The sequence below is a fragment of the Scomber scombrus genome, chromosome 3 (genome assembly GCF_963691925.1).
Source record: "Scomber scombrus chromosome 3, fScoSco1.1, whole genome shotgun sequence".
Lineage (NCBI taxonomy): Eukaryota > Metazoa > Chordata > Actinopteri > Scombriformes > Scombridae > Scomber > Scomber scombrus.
Window position 1 is genome coordinate 27,363,492 of NC_084972.1, and position 24,180 is coordinate 27,387,671.

The following is a 24,180-nucleotide window of genomic DNA, read 5'->3' on the forward strand; positions in this document are numbered from 1 at the left end:
TAGGATATTTCATCTCAAAGACGCTATTTGTAGAATTTTAATGTGATCGTAGCATCTTTAAGATTCTGTTTGAAAAATGTTTTGTTTGTAGAAAAATGAAACAATTCCTTAAAAAACTGGTACAGTCTGTGTTGCTTTCATCCCTTCAGTTTAGCCCCGTCTTTTTTGCATCCTAACACTAATGCAGCACACTAACCTAAGGTAAGACAGGGAAAGGTTGAAATAACAACATCACCAAAAAAACCCACATTTGATAGACAGGGCGATTCTTGAGTCTATTATCCTTTTGGATCTTTGGCTGAAATTCGAATATTGAAATCCATCCTGACAGGCTGAGTAAGTGCCGATGATAAATTATTGACAGGCGACCCAGAGTTTCTAGGAACACCTCTTATTTTCTGAACCACTCCGTGCACTTAAACTGAAACACAATATGTCTTTTTTACAGCAAAATGACGGGCAGTTCACTGTGATCCAGCTTGTTGGTATGCTACGAGGCATCGCTTCAGGCATGAAGTACCTCGCCGACATGAACTACGTGCACCGTGACCTTGCTGCCCGCAACATCCTGGTCAACAGCAACCTTGTGTGCAAGGTGTCAGACTTCGGCCTCTCGCGCTTCCTGGAGGATGACACATCAGACCCCACTTACACTAGTGCCCTGGTGAGAAACATTCAAATCCTCCTGCCAGCACATATGAGACTCACTCAGTAAACGTGGGTCAATCTTTACAAATAAATGATTTTTACATTTGTAGAAAGGGATATTGGGTATAATTGGGCAAGGTTTTACCATACATGAAAAAATAAAAGCTAGAATGTTTTAAATAATTTAACTTATGTGAGTTTATTATGTTATTTTGTTTGTGAGAATTTGCCCAACACTATCTGAACTGCCAAATTGAGAATCCAGTTCTTCAAAGGTTTTATTTAACCCAGGTCTGACGTACACACTACAGCACACTCCCACATTCTTCTCCCTATCAAGACAAACATCACCCCTTCACCTGTTCTTCCCTTCCTCCTCATCCAGTATTTCATATACCACACTTCACTCTCAGGGGTTTTGTTATATCCACCTGCCAGTTTGGATTACCGCCTGCATTGTTACAGTGAACGTTGTTTCTCTCTGGAGCCAGGACACTGTGACGGTTGGGTTTCGGTCTCGCTTCCCTCACTGAGGTTTGTGCCCTTTGTGTTCGCAGGGAGGGAAGATCCCTATCCGATGGACTGCCCCTGAAGCTATCCAGTACAGGAAGTTCACCTCTGCCAGTGATGTGTGGAGCTACGGGATCGTCATGTGGGAAGTCATGTCCTACGGAGAGAGGCCTTACTGGGACATGACTAATCAAGATGTATGTATTTAACTGAGCTATTGTCATTATTATAATTGCTTTTTATTTTTTGTAATTTTCATCCTGAAGCATCTCGCTTTTGAAGGTGTATCATTACACTCAGCCACTTCTACTTCCAGAGTTTCATTACAGCCTCAAAACCCTCAGAGATGCATTTTGTCATTGTATCTGCTTTCCCTTAGCTAAACAGCGGCTTTCACACATGGGTTTTATATGAAAATTCCCCCACATTCACCACAGAGACATAATCAGATCATTTGAAATGCACGGCAGTGCTCACTGGACAAATTCTGCTCTTGACTGGAGCCTCCATTTCCTATCTCCCTCTGGGTAGTGGAGGAGAGAGCAAATTATGGGGAGAGAGATAATGAAAATAGTTTCAAATTGAAAGTGAGAACACTAATGTGCTAAGAGGGACTGAGGACCTCAACAGTTATCTTATTAGCAGCTCCAGATAGTGTTTCTGCTCCATCGGGGTCCTCGTTTGGAGGTCTCATGAATGAGATTAATCTGGGTCTGAATGGGGCTTCTTTAATGGCCCTGATAATGAGCAGGGGATTGTGCGTCCTCGTCAGAAGTGTCCTCCGGGTTGTTCCGGTCTGTTAACCGTGCACCACCTCTGTGTGCCCCCCGACCATCATCATCACTGGCCTAAGTCAGCCATATCTTTAAAGTGGCTTTATGGAGAGCGAGTGTTAAATACTCTGTAAAGGCCAGAAGTGAGGTCACCACTGGCAGAGTGCAGGTGGAAATGTGAAGTTGGTGGAATAAGGTTTATGTTCTCAATGACCTAACTGATGTTTAAAAACTCTTCATATGCGGAACTAATGTGGTGATTTGTACACAAATATATCTTTGTACATTTATGTTTAAGCAATAACTATAATTTAACAGATTTGACTCTCAGGCAGTAAAACACAGTAATGGCTTCGACAGTTGTTTTCACCACATGGTGAGAGGCACAGATGCCCTTGTTATGTGTTCATCAGACAAGACAACATTAATGCCCACATTTACTTCATATCAATGAGATGGTTGTGAAAGTCACTTCAGTTGAGGATATCAATCTAAAAACTAATTTGTAAACATTTACTATCTATACATCAGATCATACACTCTCCTTTTTCCATCAATCCAATTCCTCCTTTTAGAGCCTCAGCAACCCTAAAAGATCTGTGTCTCCCCCTGCAGGTCATCAATGCCATAGAGCAGGACTACCGACTGCCCCCACCCATGGACTGTCCCAGTGCACTGCACCAGCTAATGTTGGACTGTTGGCAGAAGGAACGCAACAACCGGCCCAAGTTCAGCCAGATCGTCAACAACCTCGACAAGATGATCCGCAATCCCAACACGCTAAAGGCCATGACCCCATTATCTTCAGGGTGAGTGGTAGGAATGATGATCAGATTTGTTTTATGTGATTTACTTGTGTTTGCAGTGTTTTTCAGAAGGTGAATCTGTCTTTTTCTTCTCTGTGTTCTGTTTTTCACTCTGTTTTATCCATGCGGTATCAACGTATCATCTCTGTAGGCGTCCCACATGACAGACCTTTGGTTTAAGCATCATCTCACACTGATGTGGATAACATCTAGAGCAATATAATGCATCTGATTTTCTCTCTACGTAAAAAGCTTTCCGCTTTCTAACAGGAAATTCATGCTCCTTCTTCAGTGCCACCCGTGGCACAGTTCATTTTTGCCGAACACAGTGTCTCTTGTTTCTCCTGGCGCCGAGCGGTTATGTAAATTAAAGCCTTTTGGTTTAATATATCAAATCCTTCCCACGAATGCTTTAGGCGAATCCTGGATTGAAGAAGTTGTGCAATTTTCATAACAAAACATTTTGAAGTGTTTCTGCTCTGGGTGTTAGTTTCCTTCGAGAGCCAAAGTTTACTGATTTCCATTATCCCCGTCTGTACTTTCATTTGTGGTGGAGTGCAGAACCGGGGGCCAGATTTTCCACAGACACTGAGTGGATATATTGGCTCCTTGAAGCCTATCACTTCATTTGGAAAATACACTTTATGAGAGATCAGTTTGGAAAATATTGGTTCATGGATAAGGGCAGTGGTATTCTCTTAAGTTCTGTCTAGCCTTTTGAAAATGTAATTTAATAATTCATGTTTGAATCATACGCAGGTGGTCTGAACTGACTATGCTGTTACAACTGTCTCTTTGTATTATCATTATTCTCAATGAATCCTGCTTGTGTCACCCTCAGTGTTCATCTCCCTCTCCTGGACCGCAGTATCCCAGACTTCTCCAGCTTCAGCACTGTGGACGAGTGGCTGGATGCCATCAAGATGGGCCAGTACAAAGACAACTTTGCCAACGCCGACTTCTCCACTTTTGATGTGGTGTCCCAGATGACCATGGAGTAAGTGCTGATAATTCTTGTCATTCAGTGTCTGATAAACTGAAGGAAAAATATTGCTAGAGGCAGGTTTATAAATCCCTAAAACCTGAACAAGCACCAGACTCTGCCTCTGGCGTGTTATAAAAGACGCTTGCTGCACGCACTGCATGTAATTAACAGATCATAATATTTCAGTTACGAGGCTGAGCAGTGGGCACAATGGCTTGAAGCCATAACAGTACCCTTTATTCTCTGCCATGTGTTCAGCAGACCTCTCTTTGACCTCCATTTACCGACTGAGAAGAAACACTGGAATATGGTGTTAGTTAGCTAAAAGAAATTGGACAAAAATCATCCTACCATACAAGATATAATCATGTTAAGAATGCCACCTCTAGAGCAAAAGATAAAAATCATTTCCTGTCCACGGATAAAAGTATCACAAGTCAAAGATTAACCCGCCGAAATCTTTAATTTCTTTGAACAAAACAGGAGGTTGTGTGTAATCCAATAAGTGTGATTAATGTTTATTATAGCAGCTTTTCCGACCTTTTTTCTCAAATCACCAGCCAGCACGGAGATGGAGGTGGAGTTCAGACGCATGTTCCAGTTCGAACAAATTCCTTACGGTGTTTATAATCCACAACAAAAGAAATAGGAACTACTGTGTCATGGCCTCATTTTTTTTTTTTAGACTCTTTGTGTTCTCTTGGTTTCCAGTGTGTGTTCAGTTGGTTTTGCTTATTTATATTTGGGTTTTATAAGTGTGTTTTCTGGGTTTTGATTTTGAGTTTGCTCTGACTTTTCCTTGTGTGCTTCTCCTCACACCTGCATTAAATTTTCCTCATTAGCCCTGCCTGTGCTCCTTGTGTCTTCCCTAGCCAATCAGCTCCCAGCCTGCCCTTGTGTTGTGCCACCTGTTCTCTGTTGTTTGATTAGTTTGGTTTGTATTTAAGTCTTGGTTTTCTGTTCAGTCTTTGTTGGATATTTTGTCAGGTCTTGTCTCGATTTGTCCAGATTGTCTAGTTCGAGTCAGTCTTTGTCAGTTCCTGTCTATTTTTCATCTACTCTCGTCAGTTCTGGAAATAAAACCCTTTTATACAGCCCTGCCTTTGGTCTCTGCATTTGGGTCCTACTGCTCCGCTTTTCGTGACATACTGTCCTTCTAAATATAACTGAAAACAGCAGGAAGCTTCACAGTAGATACCAGTGTGTGTGTGTGTGTGCGTTTGATGCAACATACTGTAGATGTGAATTCAAACCATCAATGCAATCCTACGCGATAAAGTTTTCTAATAATAGTCTTCTTAATTTCTTTTTGTTTTTTTATTCCTATGTGACCAAAGGGTTATTGGTCTAACTAAACTTTTTTTTTTTTTTTAAGATTTTCTTGGCATAGACGCCTTTATTTATCAGTAGACCGACAGGAAGCATGGGAGAGAGAGAGGGGGGTGTGACATGCAGCAATCCCGATCGGGATTCAAACCGTAGTCGGCTGCGTATACGGCATGCGCTCTAACCACTCGACCACCTGCGCACTGGTCTAACTAAACTTTACTTGGCTCATGAATCAATGGTGGTCAAGAAACTGTTTGCTGGCTTTCAATGCTATATCCCTCCATCATGTAGGCCTCATTTCCTTAATAGGAATTCAGTATCCTGCGAGCCTCTACTGAGTAGTCTAACCAGCAGTGGACAAAAATGCATATATCAAACTCATACATTTGCCATTTTGAAGCCTCAAGTTTTGCAATTTGACCGTCACTATCTTGGATTTTTGAAGCTATAAGTGACCTTAGGTGGAGCTGACCCTAGCGCTAGGTGCTAGCTCGGTTAGCACTGTGTATTTACAGTCCATTGTTAATTGTGATAATGCCAATACACATTTTCTGTAGTAAAAAATAGGCCTAAAACCATTTAAATAAAATGTACTTGCTGGAAAAACTGAACAGGTGGGGAGTTCCGGTCCTCTGAAATGATGCCAACGCGGAAGTAACTTAAAACTGCATTCTATCAAAAGGCCGCCAGGGGGCGACTGTTTTGGTATCAAAAGGACTTCGTCTCTATACAAGTCAATGGAGAATTCACCAATTTCTCACTTGATTTCTAACCTCAGTAAACGTTTTCAAAATGTGTCTCAATCGCTAGTTTAAAGCCTTCTTCAATGCAGTATGATGTTCATTTGTGAAATTTTGGCCTCTCTGATTTTATATTTGACGATAAAGCAGGGTATGCTTTAGGGCGTGGCTACGTCGTGATTGACAGGTTGATTGCTTCACAGGTTCAGGAGGGCGCCTCATGCCCCTCCTGATGCCGATATAAGTAGAATCCGTGTTTTTATTTTTCCCGGCATTCACCAGAAATGTTCAAGATGACGCTGCTCAGATCCGATACTATTGGCCTCGGAGCAGCAGTCCACAAACCAATGGGTGACGTCACGGATGTTACGTCCATTTCTTATATACAGTCTATGTATTTAACATATGTCATACTTCCATACAATTGTACTTCTTTTTGCAACCAGTAGGGTCGACCCCTGCTGGCCATTAGAGAGAATGTAAGTTTAAAGCATTTCTGCATTGGCTTTATCTTTCAGACCAGGAGCTACCTGCTTGATCAAATTGAATAAACAGACTAAATTGACTCAGTACTGTTGAGATTCAGCATTAGGAGAGAGGATTTTCATTGTGTTATGGATCAGTTTCTGTGCAACAAAGATTGAATAAATACAGTGTTTATGAGCTGATGCCACTGCCTTGTTATAAAGAGAAACTTGCTGTTTATTTGTACATTTTTTTTACAACAATTCAACTTCTGCAATAATTATTGTCTACAAAAGACTTGGGTGTTGTGAATATGAAATTCTTAGCGTTTGTTTTGAGGAGTATGAGATGGGTGGGGTTTACCACACCAGTCAGGAAGTTTGTCACAGAAAAACACACTAAACTGGCATTCAGGCATTTTTCTGTGATTATACAGTACAAGCTTTCTGTTCTTCAAGATGGATGAAGACGCAGCTGTTTCTCAGCATAATGTTCCATGCATGTGTTGCTTACTGTCATCTCTGTTTTCATATATCCTCTCAGCTGTTATCTGCTTCTACATGCTATGTTGTGACATACAGTGTTTTGTTGTTTCCAATGTCTGACTTTTAAACTAATGCCATGCCATCATTTTAAATATTTTTTAGAAAGATAGGGAGATGGATTGTGTTCATAGTCTGTGGTAACATCAGTCTAACATCTGCTTCTGCCTCTCATCACAGAGACATCTTGAGGGTTGGTGTGACGTTAGCAGGCCATCAAAAGAAGATCCTCAACAGCGTCCAGATGATGCGGGCACAGATGAACCAGATCCAGTCAGTGGAGGTTTGACCCTCCCTCCCGAGCAGAGGGAAAAAAGACGGTCAGGATGCAGGGCTCTGGGTGCGGAGGATGGAGTGGATGTTTTTTCGCGTGACAGTGTGTCTGGTCTTCCCACCAGACTACCATTCATCCCCCGTTCCCCTCTCCACTTCCCTCTCTCTTCCTCTTGTCCCCTCACCCTAACGCTCCCTCCATCCTTGGGATCAGCTGTGGGGAGTTCTGGAAACAAAGTCCATGTAATGAGGCATCAGGCAGCCCACAGCCGACCCACTTTTGGAGCCAGAAACATGGGAGGTTAGACGTGACCAGCAACACATTTTTCAATCTTCCACCAATTTTCATTTGATGCTGAACATTTATTTTTTGGTTTGTTTGTTCTGATAATTTTGTAAAGAATTTTTTAAAGAAAAAAAAAAAGAAAAACTGAGAAAAGGCAAGGAGTTTATCTAAATTTATAGATGCTATAAGGTTGTACACTAGAAGAACTGAGTAGGAAAGCTACCCTTTAAAAGGGCAAAAAAAAAAAGGAAAAAAAAGAAAGAAAACAAGGAAGAGTTGAGGAGACGAGGCCATCCTCAACAAGGTGTGGATATTGTCTTTGTCGTTTTTAATTTTGAACATCATGAGGAAACACAGTGTACTCTGTGGCCTTGTGAAAGGCAAACTGCAGAGGAACTGAAGGACTCGACTTGCACTCCCAACTGTTTCACCAGGACAGAAAAATAAAATAAAATAAAAAAATAAAAAAAACTATGAGATGGTTTTGGCATAGACTGATGTCAAAAACATTCAGACTGACAATTCACACCGTGAAATCAACACTCAAGAAAAAGAAACAACTTTTTTTTTTCTCATTGCAAGTAATTTTCTATATTGTGTGAAATTTTGTGATGAAGATTTCCTCTCACCATGCTTCCTCTCACTATAGACAAATGATTATTTTGTTTCCACAGTGAAATATTCACAGCCTGCCAAATAGAACTCTTCCCTTCTCGCACCACAGTCATGCTCCTGTACTGTACATATCAGATGCACTTGACCTGCCATAACGTGATGACTCTGAAACAATGACTCAGTTCAAATGCAGAAGAATAGACAACAAGGAGGATTTCAGTTGTTTCCACCATTGGTTTCTTTCCTTATTTTGTGGGGAAAAAAAGAAAAAAAGCTTGGGGAAAAAATGTAAACCAACTTCCCACATAGATTCAGACAAAAAAGAATCAAGTTCTACTGTTTACATCAGAGTACACATACAAACAGTGTCTCCCGTTTTAGCATCCTCCCACATATTTTTCATCTCCGATGCCGTCTGTGCACACTTGCACATGTTGCACATGCACACCACGTGCACAAAGCAGTCGCTCCTGAAGCGTTGGGTCTCGTGTTTGATAGCATGCTGAGTGAGTGGTTAATTTCACAGTGCTTTGATTTGCTGCAATTACTAGAAGTCTGTTTGGTAAGAGCTTGGATTTGACACACGTTAGGGAGTATAATGTGGCTGCATTATATTCTGTGTTTCTTCTTCTTCCAGTTTTTCCTTTTTTGACAAGACGTTTTTATGTTTAAGTATTAAAAATTTTGATACCACACTTGGTTACTTTACACACACACAGTCATGAATAGGCTTTACAATCAGGCGTTTGTTGAATTGAAAACAAAAATGCAATGTGTTATATTATTTCAATTTCTGTATGGATATTATTGAACTGTTATTATTATTATTATTACTTTTGGATTTTTTTTTCTGCACTGAGTCTACTGTTTGACTCCAACAAACACTCTGGATCTTCCATCAATGCTTTGAATTTTTAATAATTTTTTTTTGAAACATGAATCATGTTGGTGAACAAAACCATGTAGATAAACAGGATTTCCCTGTGACAGGTTTTGATTTAATCTTATAGACAGTATATACATTTATTGTATTGTTTCCTGTGAAAAACACTGTCTCATGAGTACAGAGCTGTCAACCATTGTTTGTGTTGTCATAGGTAACCTGGTGTAAGGTTGATGAGGGTAGAGGAGGTGGGATGAAGTTTGTAGCAACGTCGTGATTCCCCTGAGACGGCGAATCAGGCAGGAGTTCATGTATACAGCCAGTAAATGATATCAGCAGTGCAGAGCTCCCACTGGGCTCCGCTCCGAGACCTGACAGCCAGACATGAGCGTCCAGCTGTGAGCCATCGGTCAGATGTGTCCTGTCACAGCGGGGCGGCCGCTCCCCGATCACAGCCACTCTGTCCAGGCACTGATTCCCTCTCTCTGTCCCTTGATCACATACATGCCTGTCAGCCACCTGTCTGCCGCTCCCACTGATCTTCACACAGTCGGCTTTCAACAGTTGTCTGGTCTCGTCTTTGGCGACTTTCAAAGCATCAACAGTGGCAGGCGAACTGACACTCATCAGTGGGGCAGTTGTTTTATATCTTGTCCTGATGCTGCATGCCACTGAGTATGTGAGAGATAAAAAAAAAAAAAAAAATTTCCTCCAGACTGGACAAATGCTTCCATGTTCGCTTGTACCAAACACACATCCTCACATCATGACGTGAGTTTTTGTGGTGTCACTACAGACAGCTTTAGCACCAAAGCCCCAGTTAAAGAAAGTGAGAAACCTCAGTTAGTGAACCTTGGCCCTCCTACCTGTCATTATCCCCTGGCTGTCCAGAGAATTTAGGCCCAGGAGTGGAGGGATTTTTTACTCTCTTTCCGCTCTATAATCCTCTCCTTTGGTTATTTTCATCTGCAGTGGAACACATCAGAACGAATATTTCCTTGGACGCTTTTATAACATATGAAACTGGAGTAGGAGAATCATGAGCTGTTAGTCATAACTGCAAAAGCGAGTGAGAGGGGATGCTGTGACCTAAATGCCACTGATGCCAACATGCAGTTTGCTTTTAAGCCAAGGTTTAGACTGTCTTCCTTTTCCATTTCTTAATAGTTACCAGCTCATCAGTTTCATTTAGTGAGGCTATATTACTTTGCATAGTAAGGCCAATATTCAGTCATCAGGAAAAATACTTAATGTTGTTCATAAAGTACTTCTAAAGTATACACAAAGTTGTGGAGTTTTTGCTCCAGCCCCATTAAAGCTCATTTAGATGTTTCACTGTGGATGCTGCCAAGACTTTGAGCTATTAATCAAGCAATTATCCCTGAACTACGGTTCAAGAAACTACTAACCCTTCAGGAGGAGTTCGACGAAAAGGCTCCCTCTTAGTGGCAAGAAAATACTGATCGTATGGAGCATAAAATAAACTTCAGCACTACTCTATATCTAGCAGTAAGTACATCTGCCCGCCCCGGTTAAAAGGTTTTGTTTTCCATTTCCTCTCAAGGAGTTAAAAGAAAACCCTTTTGATTGAATGTTGAGTGTTTAAAAGCACTGCATGAAGTATTTATGTGTCTAATGATTTTAAGGGCACAAAAAAGAGATATTGTTGCAGTTCAAGCTGAGCAGTGATCAGTGGGAGAAGAAAATGCTGCACTTATGTCAAGTGTTTCGAGTGATTTTGACATCCTTTCAAACAGCAGATTGGCTACTTACTTCACACCGAAACCCAAACTGTGGGAAAAAAATTGTAGACTATTAAAATTGTATAGAAACCAAGTTACTAATTCATCTGGTACATTTTTATGATGGGAATATTTCTATTGTAATATATATTTTCACCCAGCATGGCGATTATTCTTTTAGCACCTCCCTAACATCAGACGGAATGTTACATTTAAGTCAAATGATTGCCCATTGTCACTGTCAATGGTTTTCACAGCAGGAATGCAGCCAGATATTATTATTTTAATATTTGATCATGGGGAAATTAAAATCTACTGTATGTCAAGTTAAGATTTGTGAATACAGAAAGGCTTAATTCAGTTGTTCTCTACTGTCACACTTTTCAGAGACAGTATGCATTATTTAACTTAACATATGTAGTTTTATTGTAAATTTTACCGCACCAAAAATATGCCAGCAGACGCCAGCTTCTGTAGTTAGATACCTTTTTTTTCTTTTTCTTTTTTATAGTTTTCCTATGAAAATTGAAGTAGATTCCACATGGTTGTGACGCCCATGAGGCTTTCACACAATGTTTGCCAAATGCAACTTTGAGCAAAACATACTGTACTTTCTCCTCCCACATCTGTGAAGAAAAGTAAAACCACTCAGCCCTGCCCTCACCGTGTGCCAATTTTTGAAGGACAGAGGAAAACCGTAAAGTCTCAGTGTTACAGTTACATGATAGTGTGCATAAACATGAACTGTGCCAGGTTTGTACCCACTCAACTACAGTATGGTCAGAGAGGAGGTCTGCTCCTGTTGTGGCTGACAGAAAATGGCTCCCGTTTAATGGCTACAGCACGAAGCACCAGAGCGCCCTCTACTGCTTTGGTGGTCAAATGTAGCTCGTTGGGTCGACATTTTCAGGTCCAGATAGTGTGCGGCGGGCAGAGCTCCAGTGTCCAGGACACTTCAGCAGTCTGCTGATGGACAAATACTGGCTGCTGCTCAGATCTAGCCTGTCTTTCCCCCTGTTGGACAAATTCTTTTTTCTTTTCTTTTTTTTTTTACCACTACAGCAACCCTGCCACCTGTGTCCCTCTTTATGACCCAATGTTCCCTCTGTTTTCCCCCCTCCCTGCCCCCAGGACCCCCCTACTACCATTCTGGCTGTTGGTTAGTTCAGGCGGGGGATCTCCATGTGTTCGCCCCGGTCCATCAAAGCCCACATTGTAGACCAGTGCCGGTTCAGACCACTGTGACTGATGTGGGAGACCCTGTATTTCTGTATAAATGTATATTGACTGTAACCCTGTGAATGATGTAACAATTTCATTATTTGTAATATTGTCATTGGTTTATTTTCTAAAAATGGAAAGCCCAACTTGACTCTCCTCAATAAAAAAATAAGATCTGTTATAAAACAGTGCTGAGTTTTTGATTACTGCTTTCTTCATTTGAATCACAAACTGAATTAAAAAAAAATATTCTGATAGTAATTTGGAGATTGTAAATTATTAGGGTTTTATTATGTTGTGTGGAAATGGGGCCATGACTAATTCTGATTTAAAACAAGTAATGGTGGGTGGTTTTTCATTGTTTGCAAAGAATTAAAATATATACTAATAAACCATGACAAACATGAATAACTGGCATTTTAATATAATTTAAAAGGCAATTCTAAATAAAAAAAAATGTGCTGTAACCTGCTGAATTTGTAAATAAATGAATAGATTATTTTGCTACAACACACACATATTTAAATAGTTTTTAAATTAACTGATAATCATAATGATGCTGATTATAGAATATGTCTATAATATGATACAATTTTAAGTCAATTTATACCTACTATTAGCATTACTAACAATAGTTTATGCAAACTGAGAATTACATTTACAAAAGTTTTGTAAAAAATGTAAAACAAAAACAAATCAGTCAGTGTTGTGGTGTGTGGCTTAAATGCAAATTGAAAATATACTCAAGAAATAATCAAATTTAATGCAAATTCTGTAAGTTTATGCAATAAAACATTTTTAAAAAACTGGAAAATGGTGCACAGCTTGGTGGGTTTAGCATCAAAACATTGTTGATTCCTTCTGTGGAACATCAGTGCATAAAGTACAATTTTCAAATACAAATTTCTTGAATAATGAGTACTAAATGTTCATTTCACCACATTGAGCATTGCATTAAGTACACATAATATTGGACTTACCTAAAAAGCAGATACAGTTTCTTGTGTAGCATTTTTTGAGGTCAAATTTGAACGTTTAAGCTAGCATCACTTCTCTCAGTGTATCCTCAATGCCAGACTACTTCACATTGTTCTGTGGTTTTCTGTCAGAAGTGATTTGAACAACAGTGCTGCCATCTCTCCACAGCTCAGTTTCTTGAGTGGAAGTCAAGCTCCCTTCACCTTCAGATTTTTGAAACCTCATTAGCAGCCGACGCGTGAAAGGCTGGAGACCCCAGCATGACCCGGTGGAGAAAGGCGCGTGTGTTAAAAGGTTTACCCTATGAGCAGGAGAGGAAGGGTTCAGGAGTTCATTGGCGGGGGACCCCACTGGCACAGCTTTCTACTTCTAGTCTCGACCACCCGTAAGTCCCCCACTAACCGTCTCACCTCCCCTTACACCTGCATGACTCTGGGCCCAGCACTGGCAAGCATGGGAACAAACTGGGAGAGGGTTGTCATCCGAGCCTGGAAGATCCTAATGTACAACCGAGGGAGAAAAAAAGAGGCTGTGAGGGGGATTACAGGAGTTTTACATGACTGATTGCATGTCAAACAGTAGCAGGATTTACAGGTAGTGTTAATGTACCTACCAGGTAGAGCCCAAAACTTTAAGTCGGGAATCTAGGAATAATAATAATAACTTTATTTGTATTGCACCTTTCATGCAAAAATATGCAGCTCAAAGTGCTTTACGGGGGAATTTACATGCACCAAATTCTTCACATCAAAGAGGATATAAAATAAACATAAAAACGTAAATGCACATTAGATGGAAAATAAAACCCTTTTGATAATATTAAAGTGAAAATACGATGCATAAAATGCATACTTCAGTGGTGGTAATTTGAGACTTAATAGGCGAAACCTCAGACTTTATTTCGCCATGTGTGCACAATCTGTAAGTCGGCGTCTAGGTCACTGAAGCCATAAGCATGAGAGAGGAGGAGGGGGGTGTATTTTGGTTTTAGGTCAGGAGACAGAGATGTTTTATCATTTTTGAAATGTTGGGGTGGGGGTTAGAGAGATTTGTAAAGGTGCCTGCAGTCCCCTCCTCTGCATAGGACCCACATTTCATATCTATGGCCCTGAAGTGTGTTATAAACAAATACAGAATAAAATCAAACAAGTTATGCTCATACTCTTTTGCAAGTTGCTTAAAGATGATTCACTGATTTCACTTAGTACTTTAATAAAATAATTAAATATGAGCTGCATTTCTTTTATTTACAAAATGTAATTTCAGGCAATGAAGATTTGCTCTTTTCAGCTCCATAGATGTGTATTTTGAAATTTATCCTCTGCAATGTGTGAACGTTTTTCACCTTTTCAGAGAATTTCCACCACTTACGCAGCTCTAAATAATCTCCCAGAGGAAATTAAACACGAAAAATACCCCAAAAATCAACATGTAGGCTGAGAATACTAACTATTAATGCTTCAGCAACACCCTGCAAAATCTACTGTTTGGAGGGAAATAGCAGTAATTGGTGGTAAACCAATTACTTATTTATGATGGTTTACTGCCAGTTTTACCACTTCTGGAAAACATCTGGACCAAACAACCAAAATGAGTAACGGGATAATAATGGCCTTTTCACTTTCTAATAAAACAAAGTCAGCAGTTAGAAATGTTATTAAGTTTTTAATTGATGAAATTTGGTCCAGATGCTAAGCAGCTCCATCCCAGAAGTTAGATGGTGGATTGGTCGGTTTCAGGAGTCCTTTTAATGAATTAAAAAGCAGGTAAAATGAAAAATAAAGTTGCAGGAGGATAAACACCAACCAACATGATTAGTTTTTTATAGCCTGTCTAATTGCAATGTTGTTCCTACAAATGCCTTATTACTGATGTACATTAATAAATGCTTATTAACATCAATATAGAAGTAGCAACAATTTATAAACTATTAAAAAAGCAATTACTAACTTAAGAATGTATAAATATTTATTTATTTACCTTTAACAAATAAAAACCTATAAAGTGTGCCTGTATAAACATAGGTATACTTAAAAGCAAATGTTAGGCCTACAGCACATGTTTTTCATGTCTGACAACCATCCATCAGATTGATACTGTAGCTGCCTGTCAATGTTGCAACAAATGTCCACGTTCACCAGACATTCTTGGAAGCAGCGGAGGTCACAGCAAATCTTCCATAATGGTGGCAGTGAGATGAAAAACTGTATGTGGCCACTGAGGACATTATAGGGCCAATGTGAGCGAGTGAGGAAGAGTTCACCGGCTCATGTTGTGTAGAAAGTCCTCCAAATGGGTCAGAACTGTCACAAGTCATTTCCATCATGTCCAGCTCAACATGATGGAGAGTGGAATTAGAATGAAATAAGACATAGCAACTCCTCCGGGCACAGAAGGAATGGATCTGCTTACCATACAATTGCCCTTAATTGGCAAGAAGCTTAAAAGTTCGACTCCAGGAGCCAGATTTTTGGAGAGTTATGAGACAGTGGCTAATGCAGCACAGACTGCTAAAAGACCCTTTGCTTGGATTGATGAATTAATGCATCCAAGAAATCTGGACATCTGGGCTTGGGCGCACAGAGAATTACATCCAACTCTAACTGGATTCAGGTTCTTTCTAACACAGCCCAGCAGGTATAGTAAATAAGAATGAAAGGTTAATATGGACCTTGCAGGGAACTTGGTTGTAAATAAAAGCCATGTTTGATCCAAACTACACACTGTTCTGGCTTGGCAGGGGACTCCAAGTTACTTTGAAACAGAAGCCGTTACTCAAGGAAAGGAGACAGCTTTGTGAGTGGTGTTAATGATAAGAAAATGACAAGTTCCTCAATCACAAACTCACAGAAAAATGTTTCCTGATTCCTTAAAGTTGCACTGCAGGTATAGTGTTTATATACCTACAGAACTAATTCTATATTATCTTAATCGCTTGTTACTATGAATATTCATGTGTGAAATAATAGCTCTCAGTAATAATAAGGTGTAAAAATAACCATCATAACTGTCTGTAAAACACTCACTGACACTATAACTTTACTGTTACACATGTCTATGTTCTAGACAATAACTCTGGTCATCAGAAACTAATCTGGCCACAGGGTACAAACATCAAAGTGCAGATTGAACATTTTCAGTGCGATACAGAGCGACATGTGAACTCTTGGTGACTGCTTTTAGAGTCCCTGAACCTCTTCTTAATTCCTTCCACTTGAGTTACACAACCCACAGATGCCACATCGTGTCGGGCAGAACCAAAGGGGATATCTTTGCCTCTCGCAGTGAAATGCTCACTGGGTTTTAGGCTGAGCTCCATCTCTGCCTCCAGCAGCAGGAGGGTGCAAAGCATGGAGGCACACTCAGTGAGAGGTTGTGGCTTAGAGGGGAAAGAGAGGCGTCTGTCTGATCTATAGGAGCCTTTAAACCAAACTGATTCTGTGTACCACATTTTGACATTTATATTTGTGTAGATTGAAAAAACATCCTTGAACCATCTGAAAAAATATTATTTAAAAAACTATTTGCACACACTGTCAAACCCCATTATCTCTCTCTCTCTCTCTCTCTCTCTCTCTCTCTCTCTCTCTCTCTCTCTCTCTCTCTCTCTCTCTCTCTCTCTCTCTCTCTCTCTCTCTCTCTCTCTCTCTCTCCCTATATATATATATATAGTTTATAAACAATTGCAAACAATTTTCAGTTTGTGTGATTTAAATAATCTTGGGTGAGGCTTGGTTTAGATGTTTTTACAAAGAATAGATCTTGCATGACCTCTAGTGGTGCAAATATAGCACTTTATTTTCCCATGTACTCACAAGAGACACGTTTCAGTGTAATTGCCAGTTTTTCAGGCTCAGCTCATTCAAACAATATCAAGTGGGAAGGCAGAGTATTAATACAACTTTTAATTTTTAAACCACTGTATTTCATACAAGGAGATGCAATATAAAGAAGACAGAAGCAAGAAATAGGAGCATAGGGTAGGGTAGTGCAGTTGTTTATCAGCATGTGCTGCTGAGACCCAACAGTTGACAGGTTTTTGTGCCATCCAATCACCACAGCAACTGATTTCAGTGATTGCACATCCCTGTGTGGATGAATGTGTGCAAGTGAAATCACAAGCTGGAATGAAAAAAACCCTGACAGACTCTAGGGCCTTGACAGTTGATGGGAGCAGTGGGACTGGAAAGAAGAAATGTCATCAAAATAAAAAAAACTCTGGCACAAGATTATTTCAATTATTTGGTTGTATTTTTTTAATACACTTTTAGCAGCCAGTTTTTTTTAAAGAATTCTTGTTTAAAGACATTGAAGATTTTTTTAATAAGTACTACAGTGCCACAGAAAGAAAGGGGCAATCAATAAAGTGGAGGCCATCAGTCTGTGAACATGTGACAGGTAAAGATGAAGGTTGGGGTGAATCCTTGTCCTTGTTGCCAATAAGCAATTACTCACCAGCAGAGCATTTCAAGTTAAAGGGTTAGAAGAAGAAGAAGCATCTAAAATGCTTTTCATATTCTGAACCTTTTTTCATGATCGAAAACATGAAAATCAAAAACTTGAAAACTTCACTCTCATGTATAAAAACATTCTGTAATTTTAAGGATTCCTGAGAAACATGGCAAAGGGGTTAATGTTAACAAAATGCGCTAAAATGCAAATGCTGAAACTATTAAAAAACACATCTGTTAAATCAACCAGTTAAACTTAAATGCTTATCCCATTAACAGAAATTGCAGCAGATAGTGTCACACCAAACTAAAATGTGCAGAAATTAGTAAAACTCAAATTGATCACTGAGAGAGGTTTGTGGAATTTAAACTAGACCGTCCAATATAAATAAAAAATATGGTTATTGAAAAATCCTCAAAGAGATATTCTCCTTTGTCTCCAGCAGAGGGAGCTCAGGGGTCTCAGGCTGAGTGAGGGTGGAGCTGTAAAGGATTTATTGGGTGTATTTTTGTGTGCAGTGAGCCCCCTACTGATGGAGCTGGTTAAATACAACATCTCAGCAGTCCTGAATGTCAGTTTGCCCTTGGGAGCAAGGACAGAATTATATCAAATGGCCTCACAATTTACATCACACATGAATAACTATAACAAATGAAAGATAATGAAAATCCTAACTTTCTTATAACTTTTTTTGATTTTTAAGTATTGTAGATAGACACTTTAAACTTGCATTTATTAATTTGGGATTAATATGGAGACAGCATAATACATTTAAAACAGTTTATCACCATATAAAGTTAATATCGCTAGCATGTAAGCAAACGTGTTCTTATAAACACATCCAGCAGACACAGGACAACATTAGCATTCATTTGGGGTCATGTCTGTGTCCACCTGATGAATGCCTGATGGAAATGTCTGGCTTTTAAGCTGCTAAATGCTCCACTCTGTTCACCAGTTAGTAGCTAACTTTGCCTGTCATTTATAATGGATTTATTAGAGCTTTTTTAGATGAAAACAGCTGCCTGCTGCGATTGGTAATGACGCTGATAAGAGTGATGAGAGTTGCAGACTGTAAAACTAAATACGAGATAATAACAACAATGAGCTTACAAAAGATGAAATGCTCCGTAGAGCGGAGAGGAACTGCAGAGTTGATCCATTGTTCATATGAAATTGTTGAATAGAGCAGCTTTAAATTTACATATAGGCAGAGTTTTTTTTGTAATAGTGCATCTCTGTGAGGGATATTATTGTTAGCAGTCAGCAAATCCTTTACCAAATAACAAATCTGTCAAGCAACCATATGCTATGATGCACTTTGTGGTGGATTCTGCTGCACATTATTCTGACTGTATCAAATTTCATTTCATTTGTCCTCCATGCAGACATTCTGTAGATTACTCCATAAATGCAGCCTGTCTTGTTGAAGGAAATCCAGGAAGGTAGATCATTTACATAGTGCCTGGAGGCATTTCTCGTCTCTCTGCTGCTTTCCTGGCATCATTTAGAAAACATTTTTTAAAGTTGGTGATTTTTCTTCACTGGACACTCTGCACAGGATCATAAAAAATAAAGATACATTTTTTCTTTGAACAGTGTGTCAATGTTGTTCACATTCCTGACTGAAACAGTGAAGAGCAGTGGGTCATTCTTGTGGCCCTGTGGCTTGATTTCAACAGAGATCTATAAAGCACACAACACTCAACAGCATTACTCGTTACACCCAAACACATAATTCATGTGGAGGCCAGAAATGATTATTGCTGTGCTGACTTTGAAACATGCTGCACTTGAGGCCATATTTGGGATAAAAAAATCTACTTTGGGATGACGTGTCGTATCATTAATCTCAGGCTTTGAGGTACAAAATATGTTTTTGTCTCATGGCAGAAATTTCAGATGCTCTGTCTGAATAGCTGACTTAGAGACACACAACTGTTTTTGGTAAACAAGCTGTGGCCTGCAGCTGGGTCAGTCATTACCAAGTCATGCTGTGCATCCAAACATGGTCGAAACCCGCAGAGCTGTATTTAAATTCTAGCCAAGATCCCACAGTTTCCAAACATACCTAATATGTCAGGCTGAATGTTTGGGAAATACATACAAAAATACAAAACATCTTGATATGAGGGTGCAGCATGCTTGAGTTAGGATATTTTACTCAGAGTAAACATATAGCATAAATGAAGAGATTGGACGATTCACAACATGTATATATATGCTGACTGCAGAAGGGGAACACAGTATGATAAGAGCTATGATTAGACAGTGAAACTATAAGCATAGTCAACACATTTGACCACAGGGGGGCAGTGTTTGACAACTTGTCAGCCCACGTCACGCTCCGGAGGACAAACTCCCCTCCAAGGTCTTATCCTGTCTAGACAACTTGCAATTTTCTTCTATTTTGTGAGAGTGAGCAAAGTGAGTGTGACCATTTCTACCTGAATGGTTTAAACAGACAACTTCACAGCTTGCTCATCCACTGTTGTTTTGTCCGAGCTGATGAAATTGGTCAGCAAATGAAATAAAACTGAAATTGGGCTTCAAGGAGAAAACAATAGGCATATGGGACACTAGTCAAAGCAGGCTGATAAATGTCAGCAGCCGAAGCGCAGGGTAATATCTTCTCGCCCTGCACACTCAGCTCAGATAAAGACTCTGAAGGAATATTTTCTGATGCAGTGAGGTGTGTCTTCGAGTCCCAACAGATTACTGGGTCTGTCTGTAATCCAGGAAAGGTCATAACTCACCTTTAATCTCCTCCCATGTGACATTACACAAGCAGTTATAACTACATATCCACAAATGATTGATTGGAATACATCATTAACATGGCAGTGACACTGTCCTGTCTCCTCATGATTGACTACAGATGAGTGACATCATGTGATGATGTGCAGGATGTTATTTACTGACTGCTCGTAAGGCCTTGGATCTCTTCTGGATGAGTAAATGGTACCTAACATGTGAGCTGAATAATATTGTACACATTATTTTTATTCTCAGCGTTTCAATTTCAACTTTGGTGCACTCACATAACCCATGAGGCATAACAGAGAGCAAAAGATAGTCAAAAAGTCTGATGCATACATGAATGTGACTAATTGTATAGTAGCAATGATGATTGGCTGGTTAAAATATACCATGACGTTTGGATCAAAAAGATGTTTTTCTAAGCTGACAGTCACTGTACAATTGTATTAATCTTGTACATTGTGTTAAATCACTTAACATGTTTTAATTGTGCTTTCAACATAGCATCTCACTGGTATGATTACACTGTACGGGTTAATCAAGAGATCTGAATGTAAACATGGATTCCTCAATCAGTTTTGTTGTTCTGACCATTTAAATAAAGTTGTATTCAAACCAGACTGACTACTTCTCCCGCTTAAAAAATATTGCCAAAAAAGAGAAAAAGGTCACTTTGGACTGTGTGCAGATAGGAAGAAGAAACTAAATGAACCCACAGATGTAAACGACGATGTAGATGACAGTGTCTGTACTACTGTAATATTAAAACAAACTCGCATAGTTTAAAATGGATCTTTTGACAGAAGCTGCATCACGTTTACAGAACTGATCACAAAACAGCTCAATCTGCAAGATATGGGACCAAAATTTCCAACACACAATCTATCTGATCATCAAACATATGACAATAACAGTATACTTTAAGTTAGACCTGTTTCAATATTAACATATTCATGCTGTTGAAGCAATTTTTATATCAAGCCTGAACATTTAAAGTTCACTTTTCAACAAATTTTAGCATAAATTACTAGATATCTTTTATTAAAAATCACCAAATTACCAAATCATTACTTATTGGATTGCTTTTATTTATTTAACTAATCTATTTATCTACCTATAAAACAGCCTTTAAAATGATTATTGTTTTAACTTTAACTTTTAATAATATTAATAAATTATTTACTAATGTTCATGATCAGTCATTAATTAAGCAATGTTTGAGTTACCCGATTGTAAAACACCCCTTTTGACTGGTGCAAATCTTTTCTAATAGGTAATGAAACATTTTTAAGAGTTGGCAATCCATTGATAAATACTGTAGTTGTTAATAAAGGTTTTGGTCCAAATCCTCTGCAGGATTTTGCACAACCTGGCAATCCAAACTTATTCTCCTGACTGATTCATAAATGAAACTTCTGATTCCAAATCTGTACAAATAAATCTTGTTTTAAAGTTTTGCATAACTTTTAATGCTCTGAAAAACAATCTTTGTACTTTAATCTAGGAAAACCAGGAATATTCTCTTTTTAAATGTGATTTTCTGTGTGCTGCTGCGCTGAACGCCACCCACCTGGTCCTCCAACTAGGTTAAAACAAACAATATTTGTTCAAGGAGTTTCTACCAGGGACTGCTTCTTTCATAGAACAGCAAGTGGAGTCCATCCATCACACTCTTGAGGGCAGAATGACAACTGAGTCGAGGGGGCGAGGAGTGGAGAGGAGGATGATAGATTGAATTGCTTTGACTAATAGAGGCAGAGGGAGACGTTTCACGGTAGCTCTCCTCTCTACCCTCGCTATCCTGCTGCCTCCACATCACTGCTTCAATCCATCTCACACTCAGATTTCTCAATACCCCCTACTCACTCACATGCGCTCACTCACATACGCAACACACATGCACTGCAGAGTCTGGTTAGGCTGTGACACACTGACATTTGCCAGGCAGGAAGGTGTTGTGAATGATAAGGGAGGGAGGCATGAGTGACTGAGAAACTCCTTGCTGTGGCTCCCTCGGAGACAGCCATTAGATTGGAGGAGAACCGAGGGGGACATTTGTCTCTCTGTACTGAGTTTTTTCTTCATTTGAGTTCAAATCATGGGGACTTTTAGATGAGGGAGCAGCAGGGGTCAGACATTTCATGTCCTGTCATGTGCAGTAACTCAAGCTGTAGTTCACTGACTTTCTCCTAATGAAGCTCTCTGCTGCAGTCCTTCCAGTCCTTTGTTTTCAGTCCTGTCCCTGCAGTGCGTGTCTTGACATTTTCTGTCACACCGCATGTTTGTGCATTTGGAATCAGCAAATGTCCGGTGCAGGGTCATCACTGTTTTACACATTTAAGTGCAAAAATGCAGCTTTGAAAACTTGAAGAAGCTTGTTTTGAAAATGCGCCTGATCTGCACTTTGAATTTAAAACTTTAGTTGCCCGCAGCAACCTGCATGTCCAAATGTACATGTAGACTGACAGAACATTAAAAGGTGCAATCCACCCGTTTTACATGTCAGTTTACCAGTGACACTGTTTCCTAAACAGCCTGTGAAAACACTTTAATGCTTTAGAGGCACTTTGCAAAGTCTGACAAAATTACTCAAGTGACATCACCTGAGGAATGTCAGTATGGGACTGGATACTACAAATCTTACAGAAAATGATGTGGAATGTTCGGATCTGACTGCGACATGTTTGGGTTGCTCTACAGTTCAGTTCCAATTCCAATGTCAAAAGGAAATGTCTCTGAATCCTCTCTTCATCGTCTGCATCTTCTGCATACATATTTCTGCATAGTTTAGAGGGGTTTTATTGTTAAAGAAACATAAATACATGTGGTAACTGATGCTTTGTGGCTGTACTTTAATTACTTAATTGACTGAATTATTCTATCGTAGCTTTTATCTTAATGTTGCAAATAATATGTATAGAGTAGCCTACATTCACACTAAGCCAGTGACATAAAAGCAGATTGTTTCGCTGTCTATTTGGCCTCAGAGTCACTAAAAATTGGGTGCATGGCATTTAAAATATGTCAACAAGCAGAGAGGATCTAATGAAAGACATTATCTGATTTCATTATGCAAAATGTCGGATCCAGGACTTTAAAGCTTAACTGGCCTGTGATGTTTCAAATCTGTCAGGCATGACTCCCCTTAGCATATGGAAGTGTCCCTTTAATAAACACCATATTACAGATCAAATAGATCACCAAGTCAGAAATGACACCCAAGATCAATAAATATAAACATGTCATTGACAAGGACGTACCAAAAGGCATGTGCATTGTAACATAGGATACAAGGTCATGTAGCAGTGGATACTATAATGTGTTGGACCTGCAAGGATATGAATTATACTTATAATTTTCAGCGTTTCATCTTTTTTTGCTTTCCTCAAATCCATTTAATTTAATATTGATTTTTCAGTGATAGTATCCATGAAAAACTCTGGTCAAATAAGTTTGTGTCCTTGCTTGCGTAACTCTGCAGCACAGGACAGCGGGGGAGGACATGCATATATTTATTTATGCATGCCATTGTGTGTGTTTCTGTGTTTGTGTGTATGAGCACAACTCAGCAAAGTGTTTTAATGCAAGACACATCTACTAATTCTGTTAAAATCACTAAATGTCAGCCCATAACCATCCATCACCTCAAAATATGGCTTTCATGGCAGATTTGGTCAAATGGTGAGATGCTGTGCAAAGCTCAAATGTCATCACTCTCCTAAAGTGTGTGTGTGTGTGTGTGTGTGTTTGTGTGTGTGTGTGTGTGTGTGTGTGTGTGTGTGTGTGTGTGTGTGTGTGTGTGTGTGTGTGTGTGTGTGTGTGTGTGCTTAGAGTGGCATGTGCTGACAGAACATACTTACACTTGCTGACTAGCTGTGAACATGAAGGGAATGTCTTTGGTGACAGAAATATTTTCCCCTACTCATTACACATGAAGCCATGACTTTGATGGTGATCTTGGAAAACAGGCAGGGGCCCCACCTACGTTTCCTTGGTGACGGTAATAGGTGATGCCGAAACATGACATCTGATGTAACAACTTCAAAGGAAGGATTGAAATACATTGAGGACAGGAGAGAATATAAAAAAATCAGTGACGCAGAAGTCACACTTCATGCTCACAGGACTTATCTCCTTGGCAACTATCTCCGCCTCCTTCAACTTGCACCAAT

General features: G+C 39.5%; 1 protein-coding gene across 1 annotated transcript in view; it reads left to right on the top strand.

The window, feature by feature from the left end:
* Positions 1–8,061, top strand: part of ephb2b (eph receptor B2b) — a 125,489-nt gene extending 117,428 nt beyond the window's left edge. Inside the window, exons 12-16 of the mRNA XM_062443860.1 lie at positions 449–664; positions 1,206–1,355; positions 2,547–2,740; positions 3,579–3,734; positions 6,979–8,061. Of these exons, the coding sequence (XP_062299844.1) occupies positions 449–664; positions 1,206–1,355; positions 2,547–2,740; positions 3,579–3,734; positions 6,979–7,087 (825 nt within the window). The 3' untranslated portion in view covers positions 7,088–8,061. The remainder of the gene's footprint in view (positions 1–448; positions 665–1,205; positions 1,356–2,546; positions 2,741–3,578; positions 3,735–6,978) is intronic.
* Positions 8,062–24,180: the final 16,119 nt, after the last annotated feature.